The 17,950-nt window shown below is 38.6% G+C and overlaps 1 protein-coding gene across 3 annotated transcripts in view; it reads left to right on the forward strand.

The window, feature by feature from the left end:
* si:ch73-340m8.2 (proto-oncogene tyrosine-protein kinase LCK) overlaps positions 1-17,950 on the forward strand; it is a 107,980-nt gene that overhangs the window by 22,814 nt on the left and 67,216 nt on the right. For 2 of the 3 annotated variants that reach the window (XM_043682498.1, XM_043682499.1), the window contains one exon: positions 14,917-15,014. In XM_043682498.1, coding sequence (XP_043538433.1) covers positions 14,917-15,014 — 98 coding nt within the window. Of the gene's footprint in view, positions 1-856; positions 1,161-14,916; positions 15,015-17,950 lie in introns of those variants that run through there. The other variant, XM_043682504.1, reaches the window with a different exon arrangement.

Here is a 17,950-nt window from a genome sequence, read left to right on the forward strand (position 1 = left end):
GCATTTTGAACCAAGTGACATTGCTACGACATCACCAACTCCCAATATTTAATTCTCTTTTGAATTCTTTGGTGGTTGCGTAAGATTTTAAAGCATTATTTTGATGAAGTGCAGAAAAGTTGTTCTTGGGTCCTAGCCAATATTTATCTCAGAATCAACATCACAAAACAGATTATCTGGTCACTATCAGATTGCAGTTTGTGTGAGTTTACGATACACAAAATAGCTCCTGCATTCCTTATGCTACCACATTATCTACAAAAAATATAAAATGCAATGAGGCATCTAATGACCGTGAAAAGCCATATCACACTCAAAACAGTAATTCTGTCAACCAGAGTTAGTGTATTGAGTCTGATGTAGCTCTTCTTCAAAACCTTAAAGGACTCTCCATTTGTAACTTAATTTCTCTTACCACAAATCCTGCCAGACCCATTGAGTTTCTATAGCCTTTTTCAGTTTTCTAACATTAGCAGTGTTTTGCTTTTATTTAAGATGTAAAATTAAATTTGCTTGCTGGGACCAGGGAAATTACTTTAAACTGGCTGGGTTGTTTAAAGACACAATTGTTTATCAATTTCTCCTCATATACATTGGGACATAGCTTATCATCTCCAAATGATCTTTCCCCATTAATGGTTACTATGGAAAGATCTTGGACTCTAAGTACTGTAGATTTTATTTGCAATTATTCTGCCACCACCAACCTTCAAGACTCATGCTATATGTTTCACAGCAGGAAGCACGTTCCTAAATATTTTGTCACATTTGTTTTAAATGCTATCAGGTTGCAGCCAGTTTGAGATCAAACCAAATAAAACAACACATTCGTTGTGACATTTACCGAGATGTGGGATCGTGGGAGTCCAGGCCTAATGGTGCAAGATAAATATATATATATTGGACCTCAACTGGTGAACTGGGTTAAAATCTTAGATAAATGTTTCTTAACCTCATCATTTGAGGGAGGACTCAGCTACTGTGCGAAATTCTGACATGGACAAGAACTAACCGTCATATGCAAGCATTCTCGTCTATCAGGAAGAGCTGGTGCAAAGGAAGATTTTCTTCCTTATGTTAAGTGCTTCAGAATTTGGAAGAAATTAGGTGTGTTTAAAATTGATATTCTGGATAAAAGGGAAAAAGAGGAATTCGAAAAGGTAAGTGAAATGGAAAATAAGTCTGGAAAATGTATGATGTATTCCATAATATCAAATGTACTGCTAATAGTAGTACTGTTTTACTAACTAGTTGTGAAATAGCTTGTTTCCTTCCTTTGATCTCTGTATTTGGATGTGCCTGAAGTTATTTATTATGAGATGCAAATGAAAATTCTTCCGACTATATTTAGAATGAACAAATTTAAAATCAATCTACCCTTTGTTGAAAAATAATTTGATCACTCCATTCTCATAAAAGGGCATCCCTGCATGTAATATGAGGAGAACTATCTTGTGTTTTTGCTGGTGCAAAAATATTTTTCAAAAGTTTTTCTATGGTGCTTTAATGTAACTAGTGTATTTCATAACCGAGTGTCGTACTGACACAAACTGGGGCGCAAACCAGATGTTGAGGTGCACAACCAGCACTCAATGACATTTACAGACTAGTGGAAGTATTTGTTGGATCCTGTTTTTAAAAATTAATTTAACCTAATTATCTGTTAAACTTTGCATGTGCCATTGATATCTGTTGTATTTTGATTGTTCACAAATTAGCCTCCAGTTGACCCCATATTTTGGGTGCGCAATGCTGTTTTCATTCTCCGGGTTGCAGTGGTATCAATTATTTAATTGTCTTATTTGTAAAGTTATAACATAAAATTTTGAAAGCTAAACATTGAATATGTATCTTATTTCCACATGGATTCAGTACTTTATTAAATTCCAATGATTGGTTCTTAAATACCAAGCTTCTACCTGAATATCTCTGAGATACCAGCACTGTGAGCACCCAAAGGAATTTTTGACCTTTTAGCTACTGATTATGGTCTATCCTCTCACACCATACAAAATATTTCCATAATACCTTTCATTTGTACCTGACAAAGTATATTTCGCATGACAGTTTTTAAAATATATAAATATCTTTATCTTACTCCATTTGTAATAAATGCAGTTTTTCTTCTTTGAAATTCTCTTCCACTTACATACAGCCAATTCCAATTCCATTAATTCCACTCTCAGCTTGTGTACATGATTTAGATCTTTAGAAACGATCAGTCTGTCTTGGCTTTGATTTTTTTGATTGATATACGCTACTTCTATGGCACCTGCAAAGACTGAATCTCACTTAACTCTGTTGTCTACTAAACTTTTTACACATAGAATCTTGATGCTAAACATATCATCCTGACCTCTTCTTTTATAATTTTGCTGAAGTAAATTTGTGTTTAGGAACAATAAACTAAGACACGTTCTTTACATACATTATATCTTTTTTTTAATATGGGGAGTATTCTAATTTTTTTGAAGATTTTAATATCTTTTCAGAGTTCTCCACAAGATTCCTTTCATTATTTGTACTATCATATTGTTTGATAATCAAATATTAACATGAAGCAATTTGAGTCGTTTTAATTTAAAAATGTCTTTAAAACAAAAATAAGAACAGATAGATGACAACCTTGATTCAGTGAAAGCGATGTCAACTCTGAATCAAAAGGTTGTAGGCTGAAACCTCTTCACCAGAAAGAGAGGCAAACAATCTGAGCCGACACTTCAGTGCAATATTAAGGGCGCATTTCACGGTCAGATGTGTATTCTTTAAATATTTCAGGTTTCAATCTGGGCCTCAATGCAAGGGCTTTTATTAATAAAGTGGATGGTGAGTTTCAGGTGTGGAATGTTCTTCTGGATTCTTCTCACCATGTTGGATATTTAAGGGCATGTTTTACATCAGTAAAATAATCACAAAGCTATCAAAGCTTTAAGTGAGAATATCTTGTATTTTGGCGTTAGCTTCAGCTTTGGACTCGTAGAATGTAGATTTGTATGCACACCAGAATCTGAAGATATAATCCAGACATTTCAGTAAATTACTGAGGGAGTGCTGCAGTTTGGAAAGTACTAATTTCCAGTCACAAGATTAAAACATGGCCCCCTTTGCTTTCTTCCAGCACTATTTGAATAAGGGCAGGGGAATTCTTCTGTTGTCTTGGATAACATGTATCTCACAAACAATACCAAGAAAACTGATTATCCAGTTATTTATCTCATTGCTATTTATGGATTCTTTTATATGGAAATTAGTCACTGCATTTTACTGCATTGCAACACTACTTTGGCTATGATGTGTTTTGAGATTTGAGGTTGTGAAGGAAATCGCATGGATGTAAATGTTAATTTGGTACATATTTCAGTGTGACCTAATTACCTAATCTCAAGTTTATTGGAATCTCACAGAAACATAAAGAATAGCTTCATTTTCAAGACTTCAAATGATTTCTTCTTCGTTAAATCTAATTATAACTTAATTTACCATTAGGCAATGGTGTAAAAAGGAGTTCTCATTTCTTTGCCCCTGAGCTAGAATCTTTGTGTTTAAGACCTACTCCAGGATATAAAAGGCAAGGCAGATGTGTTCATAATGCAGCCAAACAGTTTGAATATCAAATTCCAAATCCTTATAAATTATGATGACAAGCTATCAGAGCAGGATCAAACGCCTGGTTAGCCAGGCAACAGAAAGAAGCTGGAGTCTCTAATGTCAGTGTCATGGATGACCAGTGTGATTCAGGTTGGTGCTAACTCCACAGGGTTCAATCCCCATTCTGGCTAGAGTGGATTCAATACCTGCCTTCAGTGGTGGAGGATTTGCTGCTGTGAGTTGGACCTACCTTCAAGCAGTGAACTCAAGGAGGAGAAATATGTAATGATAATGAATTAACCAGATTATCATGTCTAATTTTCCTTTACATTTTCTCCAATGGCATGGTAATAGTATATTCAATGTTGCCCATTCTATGACTTTGGGAAAATGGCTTTGATAGATTCAGGAAAGTTATTTTTCAGTCACTTCTTTTCCTCTTCATTGTCTTTACCACACTTGTCAAATATATTAAACTGAATTCCACATTGTACTCACCTTTTGTTTCTTGTAATGAAAATTATTGATAAATACTTTGCAAACTTAGCAATAGGTTGGTTTATAAAATTCATCGTTTTTTTCAGTGAACCCGTTTTGAGCTTTGCATTAATGGTTTTAAATTCCAAGGTGTTTGCTTTTAACAAACATTTGAGTTCTTTGATTTTTGGTATTGGCACTTCTGTAAAATTCCCTGTATGTTCCAATCTTTAGTTGTGGAGTCATATAGCACAAAACAGGTCCTGCAGCCAGCCATGTCTATGCCAACCAACCGATACCAAACTTTACGAAGCCCATTTACCTGCGCTTGGTCCTGTTATGCCTTGGCATTTTAAATGCAGTATTTTGCTGCACTGTTTAGATGGTGAAGGGTCTGTCAATGGTATGTTTATAATATGAAGAAAAGTCAGATATGAATGTATGTATTTCACAGCACTAGACAAGAAAGAGTGAGACCTTTTCAGGTTAAAGCTAACGTGGATCGTGATGGAGCTAATGTGCTTATTTTTGTTGTTTTTTTGTGGTTTAGAGAATAATTAAATAACCTTCAACAGATTCAATAGATAGGACATGATGGGGTAAATTATGTGTGATCTGTGGAAAGAGCTAACTTGATGAGATGAATGTTTACTTCTTGACCAGGGTGATTTGTTTTCACGAGCCACTGCTTTCTTAAGAAGAAAGATTTCTAAAGATATTATTAGAATGAGCAACCTTTATTAAGAAAAGGTTGCCTGCTGAATGAAGACACCTTTAAGACATTCCTCATAACGTCCACTGAAGAGACACCATTTTCTGCTGTAAAATTGGGTTAATCCAGATCAGAAACTGTAATTCAAATCCTCTTGTTTTCATATGAAACGTTGTGCCTGAAGTTTTACCTATCGTTCTCTTTTAAATACTGGTTGACTAGTAAACATCTCTAGTATGTTCTACTTATGTTTTGGATGTATGGCACTCCAAATCCTTTTATCTACATTTACTTGTAAATAAATTTCTCTCGAATCATTGTACAACTGAAAGTTACTTCCCTAGACCCCACACAATGAGAAAACCAATCAACTAATTAAAATTCAAAAATTAATCTAAACATGTTGTTTTTAGGAATTTTTATTCTCTAACATTTTTGTTATCTGGTGTTGTAAAAATGTAGTTACTTAAATGGAAAGTTTTTTTCTAGGAAGGGTAGGCAGTTCAAATACCATAGTAAAGAGCAAAGTGAGCTTTTTAAAGACACAAGTGCAGCATTTAAACAAAACAGGAAACCTGCCTTTAATATCAGTTTTCCAGCCAGCTTGTTTTATGATTTAAATTTGAACCAAGTGGTAAGTTTATGAGACAAATGTCTCAGTAATGTGGTTTACTTAGATTTACAATGTGCTGTGAGAAAGCCACTTCACAACTGCAGGGTTTAAAGCATCGTTACTAAGTAGGAGAAAGTGAGGTCTGCAGATGCTGGAGATCAGAGCTGAAAATGTGTTGCTGGAAAAGCGCAGCAGGTCAGGCAGCATCCAGGGAACAGGAGAATCGACGTTTCGGGCATAAGCCCGAAGAAGGGCTTATGCCCGAAACGTCGATTCTCCTGTTCCCTGGATGCTGCCTGACCTGCTGCGCTTTTCCAGCAACAAGTTTTCAGCATCGTTACTAAGTAGGCTTACGGAAATTCAATCAAAGACCAGGAGGTATTTGAATCATTTTTTAAAATTGATATCACTTCTGAAAAAATACTCAGAGTTGATGTACTCTAAATGGTGAGATTTTTAGGTCAGTAGTTGGATTTTTACCACTATGGAAGAAAACCATTTTAGTGAAAGAAAGCAGTGAGGACTATGTGACAAACACGAGGCACATTTCTGAATATAAGGAATTGTGAATTGAAGAAGCTTGAGTAAATTGTTGAATTTCAAGGACTTGGTTCAGTTGAGAAGGCGGTTCATATTTTGATGATATGATCCATTTTCAGAAATATAGAATTAGTGACATCATTTGGATTAGGATATGAATCCTCTGTGCAGGCAATGCTGCTTTACCTTGTTGTTTATCAACTGTTTAGTTGGAATCAAAATGCCAAAAACAATTTAAAAAGTATAGAAGTGAACAAATGTCTATACAATGATCTGTTTTTATGTATAACTTTGAGAGTTAAAAAGGGAGAAATGCTGTGCAGAAGGTCGAGAGCCACACACCTCATAATTCTGAATTTGGAAATGGTCTGGGCAACTGGTATCTCAAAATTTAAATTGCATTGAATAAACAAATCAATAATACAATTGCCCATCTGATGTGAATTGTTTTCTCCCATTGTTTATATTTTTAACTGTGTTGTAAATACCTTGTTCGATATGATCTGCGATCATACTGGTACTGAAATCATATTATCGCATTATTAATTTGTATGGCAGGCTGCATATCTTTTTGGTTTGACAGCAATGACCTATTAGGGGAGAATAGTACACTGCATAGTAACATCTTGGTTAAATGCTAACTCCACCTGCAATAAGCTAGCTATTTCATACCGCTACGATACACGATCAACACGGGTGGTATTCCCCTCTAACAGGATGCTGCTGTCCTGGTGTCTGCTGAAGAATTACATTAGCAACAAATTTAGATCATCAGTTGGTCTCACAGTATGGGCACACCAGCATCAGCTAGATACTACTTATAATTACAGGCAGAGCCTTTTTTTTGTGAACAGAAAAACATATTTTCAAGTAAACAAAGCTTGAGGGACAGCCATTCGCTGGTATATTCCTCATGGCAAATCGTTGATCAATCAGAGTATTAAATTTAAAATTAAATAATGACAGTTAACTATTCCTTAGTGCATTTTCCAAGGAAATGCCTCTGTTAAACATACTCCATTTGTCAATTAATCAGCACCTTCTTCCCATGCCACATAAATGGTTGTTCCCTTTGAGATTCCCTTGGTATTCTTAAGATTTTGTCCTGATGTGTGCAAAATGAGAAGCTTGTCCATTTGTCTATTTGCAATACTCAAGTTATGTATGACCAAGTGAGTATAAACAGAAGTGCGGCAAACAGTGACGTTATTATTGGTTATATATCGTATTCTTTAACAAATTCTGTATTATGGACTTAGTTTTACTTTTATTTGGATGCATAGAGTGACATTTACTATTCTATGAATATCCAAAAAAGCATATATATTTTAATCAATTTGGTGTCAAATGGTCATGCTTTTGTATAGAGAGCTGGTTGGCAGAAGGGAAGCAGAGAGTTGGAATAGATATGTCCTTTTTAGAGTGGCAGGAAGTGATGAGTGGGGTGCTGCAGGATTCAGTGCTGGGATCCCAGCTGATCACAATATACATTAACGATTTGGATGAAGGAATTGAATGCAGTATCTCCTAATTTGCAGATGACACTAACTGGGTGGCAGCACGTGCTGTGAGGAGGATGATAAGAAGCTGCCGGGTGACTTGGACAGACTGGCTGAGTGGGAAAATGCAATATAATGTGGATTAATATGAGGTTATCCACTTTGATCACAAAAACAGGAAGGCAGATTATTATCAATGGCAGCAGTTTAGGAAAAGATGCAACAAGACCTGGGTGTCATGGTGGAACAATTGCTGAAGGTTGGTGTGCAGGTGCAGCAGGTGGTGAAGAAAGCCAATGGCATACTGGCCTGCATAGTGAGAGGATTTGAGTATCAGAGTAAGGATGTCTTGCTGCAGTTATATAGGGCCTTAGAGAGGCCACACCTTGAGTAGTATGTGCAGTTTTGGTCTTCTCATATGAGGGAAGGACATTCTTGCTGTTGAGGGAATTTAGCAAAAGTTCACCAGATCCATTCCCAGGATGGCAGGATTGACATATGAGGAAAGACTGGATTGACTGGACTTGTACTTGCTGGAATTTAGAAGAATGAGGAGATATCTCATAGAAACATACAAAATCTTGATGGGACTGGACAGGCTAGATGTGGGAAGAATGTTCCCGATGTTGGGGTAGTACACAACTAGGGGTCACAGTCTAAGAATAAACAGTAAGCCATTCGGGACTGAGATGAGGAAGTATTTCTTCACTCAGAGTTATCAACCTGTGGAATTCTCTCCCACAGGAAGCTGGACGTGGCCATTGCAGCTAAAGGGATCAAGGGATATGGAGAGAAAGTGGGAATGGGTTACTGAGATCGCATTATCAACCATGATCATATTGAATGGTGGTATAGGCTCAAAGGGCTGAATGGCGTCCTCCTGCATGTTTTCTATGTTTATAATGCTCAAATCTGAATGAGCTCAGAACTCTGATGAAGCAGATAGGTTTTTTTTGTGTGGAATTATACTCATTTCTTAATTGCAATAATTGCTGTTAAAACCAGGTGTGGAGGATTGAGAATCAGCTCCCCTCTTTTAAACACCCTTCAGTTTGCTTAAATAAAGATTTTTATGACTTTTAGCATGCATCATATTTAATTAAAAAGAAATTTGCTAGTTCTAAAATGAAGGAGTCAGTTGCAATGTTTTTTTTTAATGAAAGAAAGATAAATATTATTGGTTATTAACCCTGGAACAACAATACAATACAACATCAAACATGCTCACAAACACAGGTATGAAGTTTAAAAAGAGGAGTCTCAGTACTAACTTGAGATTACAGTTGTTTAAATTATGACATATTCTCTGCAGTGGCAAAATTTTAAAGACAACTTTGAGTTCTCATTCAATGGATGTTTCTGTTTACCAGGCATAGTCCTCCAAGAGGCTGGGAGATAAACAGGGAGAGACAGAGAGAACAAACCTTCCACTTTTGCTGTTATAAATCTATCATCCTTTTTTTTCTGCTGTGCCCAAAAATAGTTCCCAAAATACCATTCCTGTGTGTATTCCTGTATCTGGCTTCATTGTTTCTTCCAACTGGATAAACAATAGGCTAGACTTACATTGCATTATGTGAACATTCAAGAAAGATGTGACTGAAACAAGAGATACACATCTAAGTGACTGCATTTAGTTAATTTGATAAAATGTTAATTTCAATTTAAGCTGATTCTTATTTATTGAAAGCTCTATGATGTTGCATTACCTGTGAACAGGTTATCATTACAGTCATTTTAAGTCAGTGTTTTTCACTTTTTTAAACCATCTGAGCCCATGAGAAGTCATATGTATTAAAATAAGATGGTGAAAGTTGAAAACGTACCGTTCATTTTTACCGCTATCATAGCATAAATTTAGTATGAGACCAGGAGAGCATAATATGCTTGCGAGTTTTGAGAAGATTTGTAACTCAGATTGAGGTTCCGGATGTCAGTTTGCTCGCTGAGCTGAAAGGTTTTATTTTCAGATGTTTCGTCACCATACTAAGTAACATCATCAGTGAGCCTCCGGATGAAGCACTGGTGGTATGGCCTGCTTTTTATTATGTGTTTAGGTTTCTTTGGGTTGGTGATGTCAGTTCCTGTAGTGACATAATTTCCTGTTATTTTTCTCAGGAGGTGGGATCCAATTCAATGTGTTTGTTGTTAGAGTTCTGGTTGAAATGCCATGCTTCTAGGAATTCTCATGCGTGTCTCTGTTTTGCTTGTCCTAGGATGGATATGTTATCCCAGGCGAAGTGGTGTCCTTCCTTATCTGTATGTAAGGATATTGGTGAGAGTGGGTCATGTCTTTCTGTGGCTAGTTAATGTTCATATATCAAAATACCTTGCAAGAACTGTAACAAACACTACATTGGATAAACAGGCAGAAAACTAGCCACCAGGATACATGAACATCAACTAGCTACAAAGAGACATGACCCACTCTCACTAGTATCTTTACATCCAAATGTATTTAATTTCACTACAACTGTTCTCAGGGGTAGTCAAAAGTTGACAAGTTGCCTGGCTTTGTGTCTGCACTCGACTGCAAGGTAATGTCCCAAATGGATAGAAATTCAAGAATTCTACATCAACTGTTTAACATACATAGGATAATAGATCTGCATATCGTGTTGAAGAAATGATAAATAAATGAGATTTCGACAATGTCAGGAAGTCTGTGGGTGGAATCTTTCCAGGGCTGCGTGCCACCAATTTCTGATATATAAATAATGGAAACTGGAAACTCTAGTTCACTACTCCTTCCTTTGGACCTCCATCTTGGACACATGGCATCATTGCCTCTGGGCATGTTCGGGCAGCAGCTACATGAATGTCATATATACCAAAATTGGCATCCAACATGTCCCAGCCTCTTTGCAACCATCCACTTCGATCTACTTACAGTGTGCATCTGCACTTTAATATTACACTTTAGAATGCATTAGCATCTCTTTGTAATACTGCTGCAAGGACTCTTTGCACACGGGGCAGGCAGCCATCTCACCGCCTGGATCAGACTGCATATCAAGGCTGCTTGCTTGTGTTCTGAATGTTCACTCATTTTGCATCCACCTGAATATTCATGGCATCCCTGCATGAGCTTTTCCCCTCAGCCAAAACTTTAAGGCTCGCAGTACTGCTGCAGCATCTTGCATTTTAATCCACTGCATGTGTTACAACCAATTGGCCATGTCCTCGATCAAGAGTGGGGACGCAGCCTTCAGTCAGGGTGTTAGAACATAGAACATAGAAGAATACAGCACAGTACAGGCCCTTTGGCCCTCGATGTTGCGCCGATCCAAGCCCACCTACCCTATACTAACCCACTATCCTCCATATACCTATCCAATGCCCGCTTAAATGCCCATAAAGAGGGAGAGTCCACCACTGCTACTGGCAGGGCATTCCATGAACTTACGACTCGCTGAGTGAAGAACCTACCCCTAACTTCAGTCCTATATCTACCCCCCCTTAATTTAAAGCTATGCCCCCTTGTAATACCCGACTCCATACGCGGGAAAAGGTTCACACTGTCAACCCTATCTAACCCCCTAATCATCTTGTACACCTCAATCAAGTCACCCCTAAACCTTCTTTTCTCTAATGAAAACAGCCCCAAGTGTCTCAGTCTTTCCTCATACGATCTTCCTTCCATACCAGGCAACATCCTGGTAAACCTTCTCTGGACCCGTTCCAGTGCCTCCACATCCTTCCTATAGTATGGCGACCAAAACTGTTCTGGAGCAGTGGGTCAAGGGGCTTGGGTGCAGTCAGGCATCTGGTTGGGATGGTGACAGTCAGGGTGCCTATACCTCTTCAGTTCAGGAAAGTGGGGTCACAGTCAGCCCTCTGGGTCCAGTGCTGGGGAATCATGTAAACACACTTAGGAAGTTTTACAGATATCAGTTTGGTCATTCATTGTTCAAGGATGTCTGTTGAGTTGCTCAATAAGGAGAAAGTGAGGACTGCAGATGCTGGAGATTAGAGCTGAAAAATGTGTTGCTGGAAAAGTGCAGCAGGTCAGGCAGCATCCAAGGAGCAGGAGAATCAACGTTTCGGGCATGGTCGGGAAGAAGATTGCAGGTCAAGAAGGCGGTGCTGAGTCCGAGGGTTGGGACTGAGAAAAGGTGGAGGGAGGGGAAATGAGAAAGCTGGAGAAATCTGCACTCATTCCTTGTGGTTGGAGGGTTCCTATGCGGAAGATGAGGCACTCTTCCTCTAGGCGTCATGTTGCCATGGTCTGGTGATGGAGATAGCCAAGGACCCACACCCCCTCTCCGGCCTATCACCCTCACCTTAACCTCCTTCCACCTAGCGCATTCCCAATGCCCCTCCCCCAAGTCCCTCCTCCCTACTTATTATCTTAGCCTGCTTGGCACACCTTCCTCATTCCTGAAGAAGGGCTTATGCCCGAAACGTCAATTCTCCTGCTCCTTGGATGCTGCTTGACCTGCTGCGCTTTTCCAGCAACACATGTTTCAGCTAAGTTGCTTAATAAGTTGGTCACAGTCAGGCTGGGAGTGCACTAAAAGTCAAGAAGAGTTAAGAAATGTCCAGTGCTGTGGAAGGGTAGTTGGGGAACTAAGCATGGGAACTGGAGGCAGATTCCTGGCATGCAGAGAGGATTACTATCGTAAAAGGGGAAGGGCAGCAAATCAGTAAATAATTGCAGTGAGAATAGAGCATGGGAGAGAAAAGGGTCATACAAGCAGGGGAGTCATTAATGGTAGCAGCACCCTGGTTTCCATAGGGAGACACTACACTACCATGTGAAATGTCTGGAGCTGGAGTGTGTAAAGTGGATAAGTGCAGACTCAGACAGATGGATGGAGTGGGAATTTGGGAATTGCAAAGCCTTTGGGGTTGACAAGGAGGACTACCAGAAAGGAGACATTTATGTTTGGAGATTAACCAACACAAAGTGGCAGAACCAGAAACTCAAACAGAGTGTTGGAGAAACGCGGTAAGTCTGCCACATCTGTGGATAAAAAAAAGTTAATGGTTAGATCCAGTGACCCTTCATTAGAACTGCAGAAGACTAAAGAGATGTCATGACCAAGGGGTAGACCTTAGACTAATGAAGTCATAGAGATATATAACACGGAAAAAGACCCTTTGGTCCAACTCATCCAAGCTGACCAGATTCCTAAATTAATCTAGTCACATTTGCCAGCATTTGGCTCATATCCCTCTCAACCCTTCCTGTTCATATGGCCATTCAGATATCTTTTAAATGTTGTAATTGTACCAGCCTCCACCACTTCCTCTGGTGGTTCATTCCATACACGCGCCACATACTGCGTGAAAATGTTGCCCCTTAGATTCCTTTTAATATGCCACATTAACTGTCAATACACCATGGAAGTGATGGGACTGTGGCACAATTATGAGCAATGCTTTAAACTTGATTGCTGGGACTTGATGGCACTTGGTGCTTAGTAGCACTTATCCTGACAGGGTGGAGAATTTCATTCACCATGCATTGGTGGGTTTTCCTCTGGACTGTGATGATCACATTTGCCTGGGTAGTGTGAGAGAAGAAGACAGCACTCCTCTGTACCAACATGTCCACCAGGAACTCCAGGTCCTGTCCATAAGGTAGAACACTGATGTTCCCTTCTCAGCCATGCTTGGGCAAGTATCTGCACACATCCGGGGGAGCTCAAGACTAGGTTTGCAACAGCATTTTATATATGATGCCAGCTCCAGGGATGTTGATTGATGCCAAGGTAATTGACATTGGTGAATACTTCTGGCTGCAGTGAGTGGGAGAATTAGCCTAGCACTAGATGTGAGGGATGCGATAGGAACATGGGAAGTAGTTGATGAGGTATGTTTGGGATAATTGTGTAAGAAAATTTGCTGGGCCTTGTGGAGAGAAACTACCGACAAAGCTCAATGAAACTGACACTGCCAAAATTCCACCCCATATTACTAACATCTTTGTTTTAAATTACCATGGTTGTGTTTTGGTTCAACTTAATTAAAAAATTTACTGAATGGGTGGGTTTATATAAAAACAATCCTGTTCCCTAGATGCTGCCTGACCTGCTGCGCTTTTCCAGCAACACATTTCCACATCTTATATAAAAACAAGATCTGCTATTGGTGAATACAAAAGTGAGGTACGCAGCAGGGAATTGCATGAGAAAAATTACTAGAGTTCATGAAATCCTCCATGAAACAACCCAAAATTGACAATACCTGACTTTTAAGAAAATTTGTTTCAAAGATTTTTCAGTTTAAAACTGGTCAAGCGATTGTTTGGAAATATCCATACAAGATTTCATGTTGTGTTTACTGCTTTTCAGGTAAGGTTTCCCCTTTTGTTTAGTGATACACAGGCAAATTTTTCTTCTCTCATTTTTCAGCACCAAGAAGATGTGGAATATTTTATTATTAGATTTTCATGTAGACCATTTAAAGTTTCAGTCATTTAATTGAGTTGATACTCAAGAAAGATCAATTCAGCCTTAGCTTGGTTCTACTCTAACTTCCTGATGAAGGGCTTTTGCCCAAAACATCGATTCTCCTGCTCCTCGGATGCTGCCTGACCTACTGTACTTTTCCAGCACCACACTCTTGACTCTAATTTCCAGCATCTGCAGTCCTCACTTTCTTTTACTCTAAGTTTTCTTCTTCTGGGGAAGGTTCCGATTGTGTTGGTTTATGTTCTTGTAACAAGAGCCTCCTAGTAAATGATCATCTGAGAATCTAAGTGATGAATACTAGTAATCTGAGTGACTATTGTAGGTAGCCATAATGTGGATGCGCCAGTGGGGTGGACAAGTTAAAAATCATACAGCACCAGGTTATAGTCCAACAGGTTTGTTTGGCAGTACTAGATTTCAGAGCACTGCTCCTTCATCAGGTAACTTGTGGAGCAAGGTCACAAGGCACACAATTTATAGCAAAAGACCTCAGTGTAATGCAACTGATACAAGATATTGAACACGCCTAAATTGCTGTCAAGTCTTTCATTTTTTAGAATGGGTTGCAGGTTTCGGTTCATTTATATTTAAATGCCAGAACTCCTTTCCAGTCACATTTTTGAGATAACTCGAGATATCTTGAGAATGTGACTGGAAAGAAATTCTGGGATTTACTTATTAATGAACTGAAACCTGCAACCCATTATGATCCTGCTCCACAGCTGCCTGATGAAGCAGTGCTCTGAAAGCTAGTACTGCCAAATAAATATAACTTGGCATTGTAAGTAGGGGTTCGAGCCTACATTCTGTCCCCATTTGGAAATGATGCTGTTTTTAATGGTCCCTGCTACAGGTTTGAATTTCAGAAGGTGAAAGATTAGTCTCATCTCTGGTCCAAATGATTGAACAACCATTGTTAAGATTCATGCATTAATAACTGCCATTCGGGTGAAGACATGATGGATGTTAGTTGCTGTGAGATTTTAAGTTGTTGAAAAATGCATTTCTGGAGGACTTTAAGTTTCACAAAATTGAGATCAAGTTGATGTTCTGTTTCTTCTGTTTCAGAAAAAATGGGTTGTGCCACCAGCAGTGTACAGGGAAGGCATAGCTTTACCCTCAAGGACCAGACTAATCAGCTGCCCGGTGAAACTACGCTTCAGCAAGTGAGTAGAACTACAGCATGCTCCACTTTTACTCAGATATTAAAGGAAAAATACAGAAGAGTTTAAATAATAGCAGAGAAATACTGAAAATGCACAATGGGTCAGTTAACATCTAGAAAAAGAAGATGGATGAGTTACAGTGCTTTTCTTTTAATAACACATGGGTCTGGGTATCACTGGCTGGGCGGGCATTTATTGCCGAACCCTAGTTGCCCTCGAGAAAGTGGTGGTGAGCCACCTTTTGAACCACTGGAATCCATTACTATGGATTGACCCACAATGCTGTTAGGGAGTGGATTCAGGATTTTGACCCAGTGACAGCGAAGGAGCGGCGATATATTTCCAAGTCAAGATGGTTAGTGGCTTGATGGGGAACTTGGATCTGGTGGTGTTCCCATGTATTTGGCTGCTCTTGTTCTTCTAGATGGAAGTATTTGTGGCTTTGGAAGATGTTGTCTGAAGATCGTTGGTGAATTTCTGTGGTGCATGTTGTAGGTGGTACACACTACTGCTACTGAATGTTGGTAATGTTGGTGGATGTTTATGGATGTGGTGGTGTCAAGCTTTTTGAGTGTCATGGGAGTTGCACTCATTCCGCAAATGGGGAGTATTCTATTCCAGTGTGTTGAAGATTTCTCTGTCCTAAGAATTAACCAATCATTCCTCTAAGAACAGTGCATTGTGGTCCTGTATTTTCAGCATTTTTCATTTTTTGAAACAATCTTTTGTTTTATATTCATATCATTTTATTTTCCATTTCTCATCATTATTACTTCAAATTAACAATGCATCAGCATGGCTAATATGATGATGTTCTGTTAGTATTAATAGGTGCCTACATTGGTTTAGAAATAGCATTCTTACTTTGAGTTAGACAGTTGTGGATCCTAAACCTTACTTTGGCCTTTTGTATTCTGTCCACTGCAATTTTGAGAAAAGACTACATTATAACACAAACAAATAAATTTTTAAACTGAGGGCGACTGCCAAACAGCCCATGCTGCTCTAGCAAAAAAGTCAGGCAGTTCATCAAGCATTCTGACCAATGCAGAGCTAGTAAGCTAACATCTGATGAATTGGTCAACATTTACTTCTCAATCAACATCTCACACAATAAATTAACTAGACGTTGATCTTATTCTGGTTTATGTGATGTTGTGGCTTATGAGCCTGTCTGCAATACAAAATGATACTTCAAAAGTGCTGTGATAGTTGTAAACAATACCTTGAGGGTGTGAGAGTACTACAGTATATGTAAATACAATTGATTTCATTTTGTTATACACCAGCTATTGTATTGGAGGAAAGTAGACAGTAGCGTTCTCAAGGATCAGTGCAGATCTTTTTTTTGTTTGATATATTAAAATTACGTGGATATTGGGACACAGTGTAAAATTTCAAAATTAGCAATAATTCCAAATTATTGTGTGGCAAATAGTGAGGATGTTAACATTCATAGAGCAATACAGCATGGAAACAGACCCTTTGGTCCAATCAGTCCATGCTGAACATAATCCAAACTAAACTAATCCCACCTGCTTGCTCCTGGTCCATATCCCTCCAAAGGTTTCTATTCATGTACTTATCCAAATCCTTTTTAAATGCTGTAACTGTACCCACATCCATGACTTCTTTAGGAAATTCATTCCACACATGAACCACCCTCTGTGTAAAAAAAGAAATGTCCCATGTATTTTTTAAAATCTTTCTCCACTCACCTTAAAAATGTGCCCCAATGAAATGAAATCTCCCATCCTGGGGAAAAGACAGTTACCATTGACTCCATCTATCCCCTTCATTATTTTATAAACTTCTATACGTTCATCTCTCAATCTCGTATGCTCCAGTGAAAAAAAGCCTCAGCCTATCCAGCCCTTCTTTGTAGTTCAGCCTTCCATACCCGGTAACATCTTAGTAAATGTCTTCTGAACTCTCTCCAGCTTAATGATATCCTTCCTATAATTGGGCGTCCAGAACTGGACACAGTATTCCAGAAGATGCCTCACCAATGTCCTGTACAACCTCAACGTGACTTTCCAATTTCTGTATTAAAAGGACTGAGCAATGAAAGCAAGCGTGCCAAACCCCCTTTTTAACTACTCTGTCTATATGTGACACAAACTTCAAAGAATTGTGTACTTGAACCCCTAGGTACCTCTGTTCTACAACACTATGTAAAGCTTTCCCATTAATTGTATAAACCATACCCTTGTTTGTTGTACCAAAATAAAATACCTTGCATTTCTCCAGATTGAACTCCAAATGCCCCAGGCTCGAAACACTTTGCACCTCTTAGTGTTGTATGAATAAAGATTGAGACATTTTCTTTCCATTCAGTCACAGGACATGGGCTTTGCTGCCTGGCCAGCATTTACGTTCCATCCTGAATTGTGTTTTTTTATAGATTTTTTATTAGAAATTTAACATTTTTACAAGTTTACAAAAATAAACAAAACTCTCAGATATAAACATTGATATACAATTAGCTCAAATATACAATAGCCAAAATTTAACAAAAAAACAAAAAGAAAAACCCCGAAAAAGAGGAAAAAACAAACAAACAAAACTCAACTATCTACTAATGTAACCTACAACTAACCAGAGTGTATATTTAAGTCTCTTACATGCTCAGAATGTGTTAACACCAGATGTAATAAAATCCGTACTCGTGCGGGATTCCTCCCCTGAGGGACCCCGGACCAGCCAGGTTTGTAATCTCAATTAAATAAAAGCCCTTGTTAGGATAGCCGAAATATCTGTATTTATGTAATTCAAGAAGGGCTGCCATATTTTATAAAATAATTCGGTCTTTCGGTGCACCATATTTGTAAGGAAGTCAAGGGGAATACATTCCATAATAAATCTGTGCCAATTTGAAAGTCCAGGAGGGCCCTTAGCCACCCAGTTCACCAAAATATTTTCCTTGCACAGAAAGA

Source organism: Chiloscyllium plagiosum, chromosome 3, assembly GCF_004010195.1.
Source record: "Chiloscyllium plagiosum isolate BGI_BamShark_2017 chromosome 3, ASM401019v2, whole genome shotgun sequence".
NCBI lineage: Eukaryota > Metazoa > Chordata > Chondrichthyes > Orectolobiformes > Hemiscylliidae > Chiloscyllium > Chiloscyllium plagiosum.